A 17,336-nucleotide genomic window follows, 5' to 3' on the forward strand; every position below is an offset into this window, starting at 1 on the left:
TTCCATCTTAGGTCAACAAAAAAACAGTGGCAGGACATTGTTGCGATGAAAATAGAGAGCAAATTAAAAAAAATGAGAGCAAGTCAGACCAAACTTGAGCGCCAAAAAGAAATGGTTTGAAAGTAAATGAGCGAGAAGGATTTAAATGCAAGGTATATTTTATTTTACAGACTCTCTTTCTCAAAGAATCTCTGAATAAAATGTAATACGGAAGAACAATTTTTAAATTCTGGAGCATTCTGCTTACCAGACTGTGTCGTCGGAGGAGAACTTTCTGTAGCCTTTGGATAAGTTCAAGCCGAAGACCTTGAACCAAACCCCGATAGTAAGAAAAAACGAGATTCATTCATTTCTAATATTTGAGCTTTATATTTTCCATATTCTTCTTCAATTCATTTCATTTGTTCAGTCAGCCACTGGTTCCATTCGTCCAGCATCTACTTCCTCAGCAGAACAGGAGCTGCGCTGTAGGCAGCCGTATAGGGAGATGCCACATACGGAGATGCCACATAGGGTGAAGCGACGTACGGAGATGCCACGTAGGGTGAAGCGACGTAAGGAGATGCCACGTATGGGGATGCCACATAGGGAGATGCTGCTGTCACGTAGGGGGCCGCAAAGTTGCCGTGATATTCCCGGCTGTAAACAGCAGCCGCTGGGGCAGCAGCCACCAGAGGAGCAGAGTAGGCCAAAGGAGCCACAATTCCGGGCTTGGCCGAGGCGCAGGCAATCAGAGCGACGAAGGCGAGGGCGAAAAACTTGAACATCTTGAATGGATTGTTGTACGGTCGAGTGTTTCAAACTGAACTGATGACAATAGCGGAATGAACGACGTGTTTTATAGCCACAAATCCCGCAGCAGGTCTGCCTGCAGGGCAACCTTCGACAGTTAGAAAAACCAAAGGCTGGTAGTTGGTATTAATTTTTGGCCTGCTTAATTAAAAGAGACGTCCCCACAGTACACGACGCTGGTGTCGCTTGTGCCGAACCACTACGGGACTACGTGACTGGCGTGGCCAAAGAGGGGCCTCAGAATTCGGCTGTTGGGCTGGCGCGAGACCTTGCAAGGCCGTTTGGCAGGCACTCAACCTCCACTGTGTGTGGGGCTATAGCTATATAAGCTACGGCCCACCGCCTGTTTGGGCATCAGTTGCATTTGTTCCATTCAACAAGTAAAACAATCTAAAATCCCAATCCTACCAAGATGTTCAAGTTCGTCGCCGCCGTTGTCCTCGCTCTGATTGCCTGCGTTGCCGCCAAGCCCGGAATCGTGGCTCCCCTGGCCTACTCCGCCCCCTACGTAGCTGCCTCTCCCTACGTGGCGGCGTCTCCATATGTGGCGTCTCCGTATGTGGCATCTCCCTACGTCGCCTCCCCATACACTGCCGCCTACGCTTCTCCGTACACCGCTGCCTACACCGCTGCTGCCTACGCCTCCCCCTACGCTGCCGCCTACACAGCCCCCTATGCCGCTGCTGCCGCATACACCGCCCCCCTGCTGCTGAAGAAGTAGAGAGCACACCGGAAGTGCCACCTGCCCACCTGTAACCTGAACGGAAGTCGAAGGACTCCCATCCTGCAATGAATCACTGAAATAAACTCGAATCAAACGAACAGTCAATATCTTTCTTGGGGAAATACTGATGTAAATACTTGCAAAGAAAAATTCTTTCAAACGATATGTGATAATAGGATGCAGTCTCAAAACATTAGTTCTCTGAAAGATCCTGTAGATCCCAAAAAACAAGTAGTTTGTAGAAGCTATCCATTGCGCTTCATTCAATATCGAAAGTGGAAATTTTGTTGTTATTTTTAGTGGGTATGCGAATAAGTTATTACTTATTTTTCACCACCGACCATTTTTTAGTCGGGATCATAGTATTTTAGTATGAACAATATCCAAATATAAAATTTAAACATAATCAAGTTTTTTTGATATATTTATGTGTGTGTGTAAGGTGTTCTGTGACTGTGAAAGCTTTTCCTACCGATCTCATCCGAAAGTTGTGATTGGTGCTATGGACAAATTGTCCATTGTCTTGCGCTCAAATAAAAAATCTACTACTACAAGTACTTGAAATTGAGAAACCACCATTGAACGGCGTGCTCATCGGCACGGATCCAGGTTCAAAGTCGAATTTGTAGTCAGATGTCACTATGCAACTACACGTGGTAGTACACTACATATTTGGATATTGTAGATATAAGTATTTTAATGCTCTTTTTGGGCGTTCCTTAGTTCAATTTTTCCTATGTGGGCGTGGCATTCTTCTTTACGATTGACAGCATCTCTTTGATCGATTACAAGCATATTTTGGAAAATATTAATATAAAATTCAGCAGAAATGGACTCAAAAAAGTAGCGACATTTAAAAGCTTATCCAATAATAGTCTGGTCTCCTACTGGGTATGATATGATATTCAAGTTCTCTGCTCTACACAACGTTGGTATCGACAACGTAGTTCTTTAAGAGATCAACTGTTCTGAGACTGCATCCTATCACATATCCTTTGAAAGAATTTTTCTTTGCAAGTATTTACATCAGTATTTCCCCAAGAAAGATATTGACTGTTCGTTTGATTCGAGTTTATTTCAGTGATTCATTGCAGGATGGGAGTCCTTCGACTTCCGTTCAGGTTACAGGTGGGCAGGTGGCACTTCCGGTGTGCTCTCTACTTCTTCAGCAGCAGGGGGGCGGTGTATGCGGCAGCAGCGGCATAGGGGGCTGTGTAGGCGGCAGCGTAGGGGGAGGCGTAGGCAGCAGCGGTGTAGGCAGCGGTGTACGGAGAAGCGTAGGCGGCAGTGTATGGGGAGGCGACGTAGGGAGATGCCACATACGGAGACGCCACATATGGAGACGCCGCCACGTAGGGAGAGGCAGCTACGTAGGGGGCGGAGTAGGCCAGGGGAGCCACGATTCCGGGCTTGGCGGCAACGCAGGCAATCAGAGCGAGGACAACGGCGGCGACGAACTTGAACATCTTGGTAGGATTGGGATTTTAGATTGTTTTACTTGTTGAATGGAACAAATGCAACTGATGCCCAAACAGGCGGTGGGCCGTAGCTTATATAGCTATAGCCCCACACACAGTGGAGGTTGAGTGCCTGCCAAACGGCCTTGCAAGGTCTCGCGCCAGCCCAACAGCCGAATTCTGAGGCCCCTCTTTGGCCACGCCAGTCACGTAGTCCCGTAGTGGTTCGGCACAAGCGACACCAGCGTCGTGTACTGTGGGGACGTCTCTTTTAATTAAGCAGGCCAAAAATTAATACCAACTACCAGCCTTTGGTTTTTCTAACTGTCGAAGGTTGCCCTGCAGGCAGACCTGCTGCGGGATTTGTGGCTATAAAACACGTCGTTCATTCCGCTATTGTCATCAGTTCAGTTTGAAACACTCGACCGTACAACAATCCATTCAAGATGTTCAAGTTTTTCGCCCTCGCCTTCGTCGCTCTGATTGCCTGCGCCTCGGCCAAGCCCGGAATTGTGGCTCCTTTGGCCTACTCTGCTCCTCTGGTGGCTGCTGCCCCAGCGGCTGCTGTTTACAGCCGGGAATATCACGGCAACTTTGCGGCCCCCTACGTGACAGCAGCATCTCCCTATGTGGCATCCCCATACGTGGCATCTCCTTACGTCGCTTCACCCTACGTGGCATCTCCGTACGTCGCTTCACCCTATGTGGCATCTCCGTATGTGGCATCTCCCTATACGGCTGCCTACAGCGCAGCTCCTGTTCTGCTGAGGAAGTAGATGCTGGACGAATGGAACCAGTGGCTGACTGAACAAATGAAATGAATTGAAGAAGAATATGGAAAATATAAAGCTCAAATATTTAAAATGAATGAATCTCCTTCGTGTTACTTTCAATTCTCATCTTCGGCTTAGCCCGGAACGTGTGCAGGTTACGACAGGTGCCAATTTGCAACCCCTGCAGTATGTGGCCAACTACTTCCCAGTTCTGTGGGACGTAGTCCACATACGGGACAAAATGGTCACCATTTACAGGGATTCGGCGGACAGATTGGCCAAAATCTCGTACACCACTTTGACAAGGACACATGGATAATGCAGAAAACGACGCGCACTCCTTCCAAAGAACTGGGGGAGTTCTATAACGACGAAGTCCTTAATCTGAGAAAGCTATTGGCGTTAAATTTCGCCCAATCTTCTTCTTGGAGTGATCCTTTCCTCTATTGTGGCCGACATCTTGCAGTTTATCCATGTGTACGAGCTCATGGACACACCAGAGGCGATCTGCTTTTTCTCCCGCGTGGTTGGGGCTATAATATATAATGATATATAATTAAGATAGCAATAGTTATTCCTTTTTTCAGTATTATATCACTTAATTGAGTAACATAATTCAGCTATTTTAAATGGGAGTTCCTGTTGGGCGGACTATCATGGCAGTTATGGCAGTGGCGGCATCTTGCGGCAAGAGGCAGCAGCTGTTCATGTAAAAATCGCCAGGTGTCGCCACTGAGGCATGTAGCTAGACTGTAGATATCAGTAAAACACAAAATTTAAATTGGAGAAAAAAAATTAAAATTATTGTTGACTTCTATTTATTTAAGCCCAAAGCCGGGAACCAAACTTATCGTTAAATCTTATGTGAGACCCATTTTCCTCATCGAAAACAAATCAAGCGAATCAAACCGCTTTCCACCCCACCACAGAGTTTAATTTCCGCTCCAATATAGCAACGACATAAAATTTAAATATTATTAAGCGTATTGCACTAAATTTTTGACTCTGACGCGTACTTTTCTGCCCACACCTGCGACGAGAATGTGTGAAAATGTTGGGTAGGCCGAAAAGGGACGATCTCAAGAAGCGCACTTCCGTTCTGGCCTAGATAACGACCGTGACAAAAAGGAAACAACAAAAACGAAAAAGGGTAGCTGCAACTGCAACCCCGTTAACAAGTTCCGAATTTTCGGTGCAACGAAGCGCAGCCTTGAGATCAAGGTGTTGTGTGCGTGGGAGTGGGGGCTGTCGGGCCTTCCTACCATTCCCCTTGGGTTTGCTGATGCGTTGATGTTTGTTGGTCGAGTCGGGTCAAAACCAAAGCCGAATAATTGTTGCGCAACAAGGCGAAGCAGAGCAGCCCTCGTCGTTTCAGCGATTTTCCCATGAGGAGTCGGTCGGACCCAGACCAGAAACGCGATCAGCCAGCCATAAAATGTGGGAAAATCAACTCCGAATATGATTGACAATGGGCAACTGTTGGACTATTCGACTGCTGTTATGTTGCTGGCCTGCTGGTCTGTGTTTCGGCCTGGTCTGCCCATGGCAATGGCTTCATTACGACCGAACAGCTCCCACAGTAATAACACTTTGGCTGCATGTTTGGAAATTGCACTTCGTGCTGGCAGACTTCCAATTCATTTCGTTCAAATGTGTGGCGCTGCCTTTGGGCCATCGCTGCATCGCTACATCGCCACATCGCCACATCGCCACATCGCGCTACCATAGAGCGGAGTGGAGCCGAGGCAGTAAGTTATTCTATCATGGATCATGATCCGCTTCAAAGTCTTGCCGAAACCCAATCATTTGTGGCCCACAGTAGACAGGATCGGTTCACCAGGGGTTCAATGCTCGCGGGTCACGACTTTGACTCCGAGTCCAACTACTACCATAAATCGGAGCAGAGCAGGCAGCCGTTTGATGTGGACTTTGAGTGACTGTTCGAGATCAGACTGCTCAGACATCTACTCTGGATGCATTCAATCCGCTTTTCAATCAATTGACGGAAGTGCCTTTCCACCTTTGGCCAAACGATCATGATGTATTGGATGCGGTTCTATTGGCCAAACGAAAAGCTTACTTACCCATTTGCTATTTGTCAAATTTTCATTAGATGGCCATAAATTGAAATCACGCGGCATTTGTTTTGGCCAGCATACAAATAAATTTCACGCTGCCGCTGCCGCTGCCACTGCCGCTGCCGCCGCACTGATTCTCACGATCGGAGGACGAGGCGATCGATCGCGCGATGGCTGAAAAACTTTCTAGCTGTTCACACCAGCTGGTCGTCGTCTTAGACCAGGTCTTGGCCCGGCCTGGCCTGGTGCAATCGCCACTCGCCACCTGCACCTGGGAGTAGAGAGCGGAGCCGAGCCGAGCCGAGCCGAGCCGCGCTGAGCCGGAGGGAGGCTGCAAATGGTGCTAGAGCTGGAGCTGGAGCTGGAGCTGGGGGTAAAGCTGTATCTGGTCTCCTCCAGTCGTACGTCTGTTGCTGGCTAAAAGCGAATTCCAGTTGCAAACCCATTTTTGGCACGATCATAGTGCAGGCCATTTAGGGAAGAAGCTGCTGCTGCCAACGAGAACGCAGCGGAGTGCGCGCGGGCCAAAGATTTGGAGGCTAGGCATTGATTTTGTATTGCCAATTGCCGCATTGGTCTGCATCTGCAGGCAGAACGCACACGTGGATGTGGATGTGGATGTGGATATGCCGCATGAGGAGTGGCACAGCAGAGCCCCGAGACCAGAGACCAGAGACCAAAGACTTGCAGGTGTGTGCCTGGATCGTGATTGCTGCCAGTTCAACAGCGACTCGGACGCCGGGTATCCAGCTGTGAGAACGCACCCACTTGGCCAACACACACACACACATGTGCATATGTATGTATGTGCGATGGATGCATGGATGCAGACACACACCCACAATCATTGTGGAGCAGGTCGGACGAGGCCACTGGCAAGATCGTGCCCATGCGGTTGCTTTATGGCTATCGGCTGCTCATTGGAATTGGATATACTCGTATGGTCTGGATATTCTCTCCTCTCTCTCTCTCTATCTCTCTCTCTCTGTTTGTCTCTCTGCCTCTTTCTATGGTACAGTGTTGATTGATTAATCATTGCCGGTAATTTGATTTTGTGCCTTTCGGTAAAGTCCCTGCCCTGCCCTGCCCTGCCCTGCTCTGGCCCGACAAGCCTCTTTTCAGCGCTTTGATTGATTGTTTCATTGCATTTTGTGATTGAGTTTGAGTTTGAGTTTGAGCTTTAGCTTTAGCTCCGACTCTGGCATATTCACCTTGTTCGACTCGACAGTCATAAAACTCAGAGACAGACACACGACATGTGTTCTCCCTGCCCTCCATCTCTTGTGGATAGAAAGAAATCCACAATATCCAGCATTTTTTCATATTTTTCTGCATGTCAGCTTAGCTGTCAAAATCCTTGAGCTGACTACAATGTCTAAATGGCTGGCACACTTTTCGATGCAGCAGCTGATTAGCAGCTCGACGAGACGAGACGAGAAGCTGCCGTTTGACAGTTTGCCAAAGAAAAACATACAGAGAGACAGAGGCAGAGGCAGAGACAGAGACAGAGACAGAGAAAGAGAGAGAAAGATCGATGCGATGCGTTGACAGTTTTGGCTGATCTTCAAAATGACAGATGGCTGACGTTTCTGTTAATCGAAAAAGCTATGAATTAATCGATTTTTCTCAGGCGATGAATAATCTGTTTACAAGAATTTGAAATCTATTGGTATTGCACTCAATCTTAAGAGGCTAATTTAGAGATTTTTCGAGTTGAAGAATTAGTGACAAAGAAAGGTTCCCACATGACTTTCTGTAGCTGATACAATCCATGATTTTTCATACATATACATAGCATGTACATAGGATTATTAGTAATAATCCCATTTCTAAGCACCCTCAAATGAACAATGTTAAACGAATGTTGAATGATGATTCCCAAGCATCCATTGCATACCATTTCCCATCCAAGCGGCAACACAAAAACTCCTCTCTGGTACGGTACTCGCACGGTTCTGGTCGTCGATGCAGACAATCAATGTAATAATAATATGCCCATATAATCCAACTTTTAGCCCACAGGGCAAAACATACAGCGTGAGGCGTTGCCCAGGCTATAAAAGGGGACACTCTTTGTGGCAAGGGCAAGTCAAGCGGTGGACAAAGGATCGCTGACTGGGAAGGCGTTCACACAACACCCGGCAGGGCATCCGAAGCTGAAGCTGAATCTGAATCTGAATGCGAATGCTGAGGCGAATGCTGAGGGAATGCTGATGTGACGTCACAATGTCGCCGTATGTCAGCGACTTCTAATCGAGATTTTCGATGACAACCCCTAATTGAGGTTGTCTGCCTCTTGGTGTCTGCCCACCCCAAGGACGCACAGCCGTTTGAGCCTCACCAGGCGGCGCAAAAAAAAAAAAAAACAATCCAGAGAAGCAAAAACAGCGCGCAAAAGTGCAGCTGATGGTGACGCAATCGTGGGAAAAAGTCCCGAGTCGAGTCGTGAGGCAGCAGCCAGAGCCAACAGCAACCCTACCAAAACCACGACAACCCTTCGAGCGATACACAGGAATCACAGCTGTGCCGGCCGCCTGGTCAAGATCTGGCAGTTGTCGTGGCAGTGGCATACATCCGAATGGAATGGATGTCGATGGATGGTGATGGCCTAGGATGATTGGATGAGCTGGACAGTCGGCTGCGAGTATGTCAACGAGGAGAGCTACGGTGCGGCGCGCACGCGCAGATACAAATGTATCTGTAGCGGGAAATCAGTCCAATTAAAAATAATAAAGGTGGAACTACTATGCGGAACGTTCCACAACACACAGCTTCCACAGTACGAGTACGTACAGCTTGTTAGTGGCAGGCTGGCAGTGTGTGGACCAACTGCCAAGATGGCAGATTGCATCCGAAACAATAGAGCGACCCTGGGATACCGCTGCTCCTGCTGCTCCTCCTTCTGCTCCTTCTACGCTCCTCTAGGCGCGTGGGAAAGCCAAAAAAAAACAACAACAAAAATCTTGCACCTGCCGCGCCCGTTGCAAGGAAAACGTTGCGTTGCGTTTCTCCCATATTTGGTTTTTATTTGAGATATTTTTTCGCATGGGGTTTCGTGATCGAATCAAAGCGCAGCCATAAAACCGTTGAATTGTGGAATTCTAACAGCAATTTGAACGCAACACGAACATAAGACAGGGAGAGAGAGGGTTGCCAGTGTGCCCCAATGGCCACAGCAATTGACAATTCTATTTGGCACGAGCTCATTAAGCTCCATTTATATGCAACATGAGCCATGACTGGTCCAAATGCAAAATGCAGCAGCCGCCTCTCGATCCACTCCACCTCCATGCGATCCCCTCTCAATCTGGCCAAGAGTCAATGGCTCGTTGCCGTTGCCGTTGCCGTTGCCGTTGTCGTTGCCCCGCTCGTTGACAAGTTGTTGTCGTTGTCGAATGATTTACTACCACTCTCGAGAGAGGCCCCCGGTCAGCATACAGCATCAGGTCGCATGCCAAAAACTAGATACACAAGAAACTCTATTACATGTCAGGTGGAGTGTTGCCTGGGAGGCAGGCCACAAATTCTTTGGTCATAGGACAGCACGAGCAAATCATTGGAAAACAATCGCATAACAATCATGGGCGAAATGTTTGGGAACCCAAAAAACCTATTAAAAGCTATATGAGACCATGAAAATTCTGGTATCCTAAGAAAAAACGTAGGAGGGACTACACATACATCCTAACTCATTAGAATCACTTCCTCTTCGGGTAACCTTTTGCCAGAAGTAACTTGAAACCGTAGTCATTCCCGAACGATTGCTTTTACCAGAAGTATTCCCAATCATAGAGCTCCCCACAATAATGAAATTTGAAGATTAGTTGACCTCCGCGTCTGAGTGATTCCTCCATGTCATCTCCGGATGGACGGATGGCTTCTCTTTCCAGCTGCCTCCATCGCCCACACGACGCCACGCCACGCCACGCCACGCCACTCCGAGGGGTCATCTGGCAGTCAATCAGCAGCGCCATCATCGACCAACTGGTTTTCTGCGGGAGAATTTTCTTACAAAAATTGCACATCTTTTTGTCAGCGTTGTGGCTGCCGCAATTAGTTGCCACCGCCTGTGTTCACACGAAACTGCGCAGACGCAGACAGAGATGGAGATGGAGACGGAGATGGAGACGGAGATGGAGACGGAGATGGAGACTCCGATGCGGACATGGTTTTGTCATGGAGGCCACAGAGCTGTGATTTTGAGTAATCATCGGCTGGCGGAAAAGTCTACGAACATAGACTCTCCGCCTGACCCACAAACTTGACAAATCCATCAGCGGCAACACACGCCCAATGGGGCAGGCAGCAAACCTGTGGCATACGGCCGGCCAACTCTGTAGCCTCTTCGATCGTAAATCAAATGCTCATAACTTTTTCTGTAAATCATTGGAGAGGCTGGCAAAAACGGAGATTCGTCTGGGAAATCATAAGTCACTGCATGTCTAGGTAGTGGTCTTCATCTGTGCTGTGGCATGGGGCATGGGGCATGGGGCATGGGGAATGCTGGCCCCGGTCAGCATGTTGCCGCCTCATATGCAAAGTGTCAGTCATAAGTGACTTTTTTCTTTGATTTTGACTGCAACAGACGGCGTGGCAAGCAACAACGACCGCAAATTAATTATAGCCATGGGATTTTCAGGCATATTTCTTCTTCCTTTCAGAATACTCTCGGAGAAGGTACTTGCGACCACGGAAGGTGTATAATATTCTTGATCAGCATGGCATTCGGTATGGGAGGGTATCTAAAGCTTCGACCCACGACCATGAGCCACCATGTTGCACGTCTGCTGCGGACTCTTCCACCATTCGAGGCACCTTTCACCTTAAATTGTTTGCTTTATGACCTCTTTCAGATGGTTGTCTGTTGCCTGTTGCCTGTCTGTCAGGTGTTTGTCTTCTGCCTTGATGTCTGTCTGTCCATTTTGACATGCCCTAGGGCCCGAAGCACCTTCTAGGCACCTTTCACTCGACTCCGCGCTCCGCACTCCAAACTCCATTCGGGGAGTCCACGACTTGGGCAACAGGTTCGCACTTGTGTACGTGAAGCTTATTAGTTTCGGATGCCCCCAACCTCGTAATTCTCTAATTAATAGACATCGCCAAAGCCAAAGCCAACACTCAGTCTTTCCATGGGTTGGGATGGTGTGTGTTTTCTTGGCGGCTACCAAACGCTGGCAACGTTTGAACTTTTGAACCCAGGCCATAAATATCGGCAAAAGATGTGAGATATGGGATGTCGTCGTCGTCGTCGTGGTTGTCGTTGCGGCAACAACGAGGCCTCCTCCGAGGCAACTGCAACAGCAACAGCAACAGAGTCATCATTAGCTTAGCTCCAAAACGGAGGCCGAGAGTCGCTGTCGATGTCGTTTGCCATGTCGGCTTTATGTCAATTAGATGTTTGTCTTCGATTAAGTCCAAGCCACTGGGCGAGTGCATAATTTGGCGCTTGTGACAGCAATTTGCCTGCCTCCAACGGTGGCTTTTCACTCCCCACGCCCCACGCCCCACGCCCCACGCCCCAGCCCCCATCCCGCATCCCCCATCCCCCTGCCGCACGGCTGACATTTGAAACACTCATGAGTGACGCGTATCAAATGCGCTGACCAGTGACCTATTGACCACCAATCGATATCGTGTGATTGATGTGTCGATTCTGTGGCGATTCTTAGCCGTGGTCTGGTCTCGTGTTAAAACACTTTGATTGCCCTTAATGGAAGCGCAGGTGCTCCGCATTCTCATTGCGTGATTCTTGTACAGAAATGGGCATTGCTATTGATTTTCCTTCGATTCGAATAGCCATGTTCACAAATTGATTGATTGCCATAATTGGAGAGCGGAAGCAAAGGTCTAACGAGGAGTCTAACGAGCTGAATTAACCGACTTTGACTCGGGGAGTCGCTTCCAAGTCGGGGGTGTCTCTAGTTGTGGATATAAAGCCCAGACCTTATCACGATCCAAAGATAAATACCAGTTGTGGCTTTAATTTGTAAACTACTTCCTATGGGTGGCTTTTTTTTCGGTGGTTTTGGATGTAGTTTGATTTCCTGGCTATGAATTTCCTGGATTTCCATCATATTTGTGGTGCCCGATTGTTCCTAGTGGGAATCAGGTGCTGATCATTGGTAGAGGAAGGGCGCTCTCAGGAACTTGGGGATTTGGCAACAAAACAGTTCCCAGTAATACCCTATCGATGGAATCTGTAGCAGCTGTGGAAATCGCATCAAATTCTCAAAATTTCGTAAATATTGTGCCTGTCTGATGATTATATTAAAAACAAAACTAGTTAAACAAAATGAATGTTTTTGCCACAGGCTGACACACACACACACACACACACAGTCTGGGCCACAGTCGCGACTGTGAGACGTCGGCGGCACACACCCCAAGTTGCAAGCCCCCCCGCTGGCAGTAAGCGCCAGTTCCAGATCTGAGGCACGCTCCCAACATCAGCATTCGACTGCAGCAACTGCAACTCCAACTGCAACTCGGGGCTCAGCTCATTAATAAGCGCCGTCTTTAGTCGGGACGGGACGTTGGCAAGCACTTGAACTACTTGTAAAATGCAACATTTGTTTGAGCGATAAAATCGACTTCAATAAATTCACAATGAACATACCAAAAGGTGCATAAAATGCACAGACTGCCTCCTGGCTGCCTCCTTGTTGCCCCAGCTTCCAGCTTCCAGCTTCCAGCGAGCGTCCAAGGCAGACGATCGCGATACAGATACAATGCCATTTGCTATCTGTATCTGGGAGTATGCGATGCATTCTATGCACACACGGCTCTCCGATGCCATAGAAAGCCGCTCGCTGCCGACAAAAGCCAAAAGTGGGAAGTGGGGAGGGGGCAGTGGAGGGGGAATGTCAGTGGCCACTGGCCACTGGTCGGAGACGGAGACCAGGAGACCAGGAGACCAGGCTAATAAACGAGCGACCACCGCTGCAAAGACTTCAGCGAACGCGACAAAATAAAAAATAGAGTTGTACGACGACCACCTGCAGACCAGGTCGCTCCACAACAGACCCCCAGAGCCCCCCACACGGGCCAAAAGACCGGGATCGGGCTTAGAGGCTTACCATTTGTCGTCGTCGTCTTGCGTCTTGCGTCTTGCGTCTGGGGTCTTGGGTCTTGCGTCTTCGCTGCGTAGCACTTGCCTCGTGTTGTCCATTGAAATGTCGCCGTGCGGCTCCTAAAATATTCAAATCTTCTTTTGAATGTCTTGTAAAACGAGGCACTGACCCCCAATGCGAATGCGGTGGATGCAGCATGGTGCATGGTGCATGGTGCATGCTGCATGGTGCATGGTGCATGGTGCACATCCATGTCATTCGGCATGATGGGTTGCAGTTGCTCCAGTTGCTACTTTTGGAAAGGTCGAGAGTCCGAGGTTGTGGGCTGCCATGGGGGGATTGTAATTTAAGATCCTCCATTGTATGGGAATTGGAATGTGGGCTTTCTTGCCCCCTTGCCCGTGCTCCCCCCCACACACAGCCACAAATGCCTATCGAAAGGCATGCATATCGCGATTCCTATTTCGATCATTTCGAAAGTAGTGTTAAACACAGATACATTGCGAGACTTTCCCCCATTCCATTGCATCTTTCTGTAATCCATGCCACAAAATGTGACCTTACCTGGTCACACCTTGCGATCCATGTATCGATATTAATTGTCCAACATTACGAGTTGTCATTTGACCCAAAGCGAGCTGTCTCCTATTGGAATAAGACAATTTCCCAATTGCAGCAGCTGGAGCTGGAGTGTCGGGCCAACGAACAGGCTGGGGGCTGGGGGCTGGGGCTGGGGCTGGAGTAAATTGAATCAGCAGCACCCAGAGCGCTACGATCGATCTATCGGGGCCTGGCAATTGAAAGAGAATGCTGCGTGTCGATTGCATGTTCCGCCAACTAATCGAACGAATCGATCAAATTCTCAGCGCCGCCGCAGCCACAACACGCAACCGCAGAGGAAGAGGCTTAAGGCGGTGGATAGGGGGGCGGCTTTGGGTTGGGTTGGGGTTGGGGCTGGGGCTGGGGCTGGGACTCAAGACCCAGCGATACCGTCTAGCGGTAACCAAACGTGGTAACGCCCGCTGCTGGAATTCAATTATGACGATTGCTTATAGGCGCGATCGCCGCTGCGAGCCAATAAACAAATGTACGGACAACAAACGTACGTAATATTTAATAATAATAAAGCAAGCCACAAGCACAAGCCACTCGAAACGAGCGCTTGCCTGGCTGCTGCACCGCGCCGATGTGCTGCCGTTGCTGTTTTTGGTGGCGCCCCCTTGGCCATGTGTTCGATGTGGAGCTGCTGCAGCCACCACCCGCACCCAGTCACATAAAAGCAACAAAAAAACGTACAGAAAAAAGGCTGAAACAAGAAAGAAAGCCCTGGTCATTCGGCTCGAAGCTTGGAATACCCTCGGAGATTGGGATCGATGCCTATTGGGATCGATGCTACACCGAATTCGACCCAAGATTCCATAGTACCCATTGATTCGCTGTTGAAATTTCCCAAAAACAAACAGAAACCATTTGGCATTCCAGGGCTGCTTCTGGGAGGTTTTTCTCTGGGGAGCAGCGGCAGCAGAAGAAGGTGGATTGTTCGAATGTTAAGCAATGAAATATACAGAAGTATGATCTGTGCTTGGATACTCAATGGAAGAAGTCCCCTCCATGCCCATCTCTGCATTCGAAATCTCCTTCCAAATGACATCATACCCTCTATCTATAGGGTATCAAACTGCACACGGCGGCGGCTGCGGCGGCGGCCAGCCAACAATAAAACTTATTTATGTCTCTGGTCAAATTTGCGTTGCTATTTTGGGACTTATTTGACAGAGCCAACGTTTTGTTATTGTTATGGCCATTGTGTGAGCCAGGCTCAGATTTCGGACGGACCAAAGGAGCAGTACAGCAGCTCCCACAGTTTCCACAGCTTCCAGGGATTTGGAGTCTGTGATCTGGGCACTGGGGACTGGGGACTGGGGACTGGGGACTGGGGACTGTGCTCTGGGGTGAGTGTGAAGTGGTTTCAGCGCCTGTCTTTTGTGTTGGTCGCGCCAAAAGGTTTACGACCTGTTAATGTCCAACTAGGCAAAATGCATGTGGCTCCATGGAACATGGGAGACCCATGGCAGACCGCTGACTGGACCCATTCGTTCGGCTCTCGGGTGCTCTGGCTGCTCTGATACGCAATTTGGTGCACATTTTGTTTATATTATTAAATAAATTTCATGTCAGTCGTATATTTCTGTCGTTGCCCCAAGGGGAAGGTGTGTGTGCTCTGTGTCGCGGAGAGTGATCTGTGTGGGTCGGTAATAATGTTTTGAGAGTGCAAAATGCGATACTTGAGGTATATATTATGTGAAAATGGAAATTGAGCTCCATTATGATTTATTGTGGCTTTATTTTATCATCTTTTAGTGCTTGAAAACGTTGATTTTAGCGCCTTACTAAAGTACATACAACAAATCGTTTAGATTCGATTATTATTGTATTTGTTCCCATTGAAAAGTGAATTTTCCACTTTCTGCCACATATATCTATCGTGCTTGAGGGAGGCGGGTAGCATTTTTTGATTAGATTAACATTTGCACTGCCATAGGGGCCGCCGTACATTTCCGTTCCCAGCAGCCTCCGACTCCACTGTGGCTCTACTTAGACCAATTGTCGTCTTATCATCCTCACGGACGAGACTCTATGGCCAATTGATTGACCAGCAGACAGGCAGACCGACAGACCGACAGACAACCCACATGGACGCACGTGCACTTAATTTATTTCAATAAAAATATAATTTCCAGTCTATTATCCGCACTCTCTCGCTCTGCTCTGTCGATCCAATTAAGCTTCGAAGGGGAGGGGAGGGGTATACATGTATATATCCCTCATTTTGATCGTTAATCGCACTGAAAATTGGACACGCCGAAGCAAACCGCTTGGTATTTTATGTGGGCTCAACAGCATTCAAATTCGGTTTGGGTCTTCGGTTCAATACTAATACAGTAAATCTCGAATTACATTATACATATGAATGCGGTTTGTATTAAATTTCGTAAAGTGTTAAAATGGAACCCAAATCAATGCAACAGCACCATAAAACTGTCGCAAAGAAAGACCGTCGAGAGGCCAAGACATAAAACATAATGGACACAGTACATGGCCCCAAAGAGAGAGAGAAAAAGAGACGTCGGGGTCACCATTTTAACAGCGACGTGACTTCTCAGCGGTGGCTCATTTCGATCGTTTCGTTGCGTTCTTTCACTCGAAAGTTCTGTCTGGGAAAAAGAAACAAACAGAAACAGACAGAGAGAGAGAGAGAGAGAGAGACAAGTCGAATGAGGACAGACAGTGCCAGAGTCTTGTAACACGATAGCTCATATTGCCATGGACATGGATTTGGTCATGACAAACATGACACTTCATAATTCGCCCGACCGACCGAAAAGCAAACACACAGACCTCAGAACACAGACCCCAGACCCCAGACCCCAAACCCCAGAGAGGCCCAGTGAGCCCCAGAGACCCAGACCAAGACCAAGTCTTAAGTCTCTGGTGCGTGTGTGGTGTTTTTATGATTCCACTTGTTGAGGTTGTTGTTGAATCGATTTCGAGTGCACACAGTGGGCCAAAGCAGGCAAATATGTGTACCAATAATCAGATAGAGGTGGGTATATCTTGGGCAGAAGGAAGCGAAGTCGTACTCCATGTTGCTCCCCTATCACTTCCACAGTGCGGCTCCTTGGACACTGCAGTCGTCATTCGTATTGCCATGAATTACATTTCTTATCAACGACTTTCGCTGCACTGAATATATGTATGACGTTCCATGGAAAGCATTTCCTGTAGCAAACATCTTGTATGTCGTTCGGGCCTGGGTGCGGGTTCGGTTTGGGTGCATGTTTGCTGAACTCACGCGTTGCACTTGAGGCAGAAGTCGCGTCGAAGAAGGGGAAAGGGGCTAGGGGCTAGGGGCTAGGGGCTAGGGGCTAGGGGCTAGGGGCTAGGGCCTAGTAGTGATAAGACGATGATGACCTAATGTGAAGCTAAATATTTGTCCTGAATTTATGAACCGAGCCCCAGACCAGACCAGACCAGACCAGACGTGTGTGATAAGTGCAGCGATTGCATCAAAAAGTGAACTGCTTTGAACTCGAAAACTGATAGAACTTAATGGGAAAAGCGATTTCCTTGAAGCGCGACGACTGCTCGAATCGATGGGTTACGTAAAACCCACCGATTTGGAAGGGCTATATGTAAATGGAATTCCTTGGAATCCAAGGCGACTGAATCGAATCGAGGAGGCGCATACCAAACAATCGACAAGTGCCTGCCATGCCACCACGCCACCGAAATTGGAATAATTAAATGCCTCATCGGTGGCGAGAGAGATAATCGGGCCCCCCTTCAGGGCTCCAGCGATAAACCTGAAACGTAACGTAACGTAACCCTCCGTCTCCATCCATTCGATTCGAGTCGAGTCAGAGATGCAGGCAGGCAGGCAG

At 48.4% G+C, this 17,336-nt stretch overlaps 4 protein-coding genes across 4 annotated transcripts; 2 read left to right on the forward strand and 2 right to left on the reverse strand.

Moving 5' to 3' along the window:
* Positions 1 to 415: 415 nt before the first annotated feature.
* Positions 416 to 782, reverse strand: LOC108153741 (cuticle protein 16.5-like). Its single transcript, XM_017283871.2, has one exon. It carries the CDS (start codon positions 765 to 767, stop codon positions 438 to 440), a length of 330 nt encoding a protein of 109 aa, XP_017139360.1. The 5' UTR covers positions 768 to 782; the 3' UTR covers positions 416 to 437.
* Positions 783 to 866: 84 nt separating this feature from the next.
* Positions 867 to 1,616, forward strand: LOC108153743 (cuticle protein 38-like). Its single transcript, XM_017283872.2, has one exon. The coding sequence runs from the start codon at positions 1,205 to 1,207 to the stop codon at positions 1,511 to 1,513; it is 309 nt and encodes a 102-aa protein (XP_017139361.1). The 5' UTR covers positions 867 to 1,204; the 3' UTR covers positions 1,514 to 1,616.
* A 954-nt stretch (positions 1,617 to 2,570) lies between these two features.
* Positions 2,571 to 3,320, reverse strand: LOC108153729 (cuticle protein 38-like). Its single transcript, XM_017283858.2, has one exon. It carries the CDS (start codon positions 2,980 to 2,982, stop codon positions 2,674 to 2,676), a length of 309 nt encoding a protein of 102 aa, XP_017139347.1. The 5' UTR covers positions 2,983 to 3,320; the 3' UTR covers positions 2,571 to 2,673.
* A 14-nt stretch (positions 3,321 to 3,334) lies between these two features.
* On the forward strand, positions 3,335 to 3,841 carry LOC108153728 (cuticle protein 16.5-like). Its single transcript, XM_017283856.2, has one exon. It carries the CDS (start codon positions 3,420 to 3,422, stop codon positions 3,747 to 3,749), a length of 330 nt encoding a protein of 109 aa, XP_017139345.1. The 5' UTR covers positions 3,335 to 3,419; the 3' UTR covers positions 3,750 to 3,841.
* The last annotated feature ends 13,495 nt before the right edge of the window (positions 3,842 to 17,336 follow it).

This window comes from Drosophila miranda, chromosome XR, assembly GCF_003369915.1.
Source record: "Drosophila miranda strain MSH22 chromosome XR, D.miranda_PacBio2.1, whole genome shotgun sequence".
NCBI lineage: Eukaryota > Metazoa > Arthropoda > Insecta > Diptera > Drosophilidae > Drosophila > Drosophila miranda.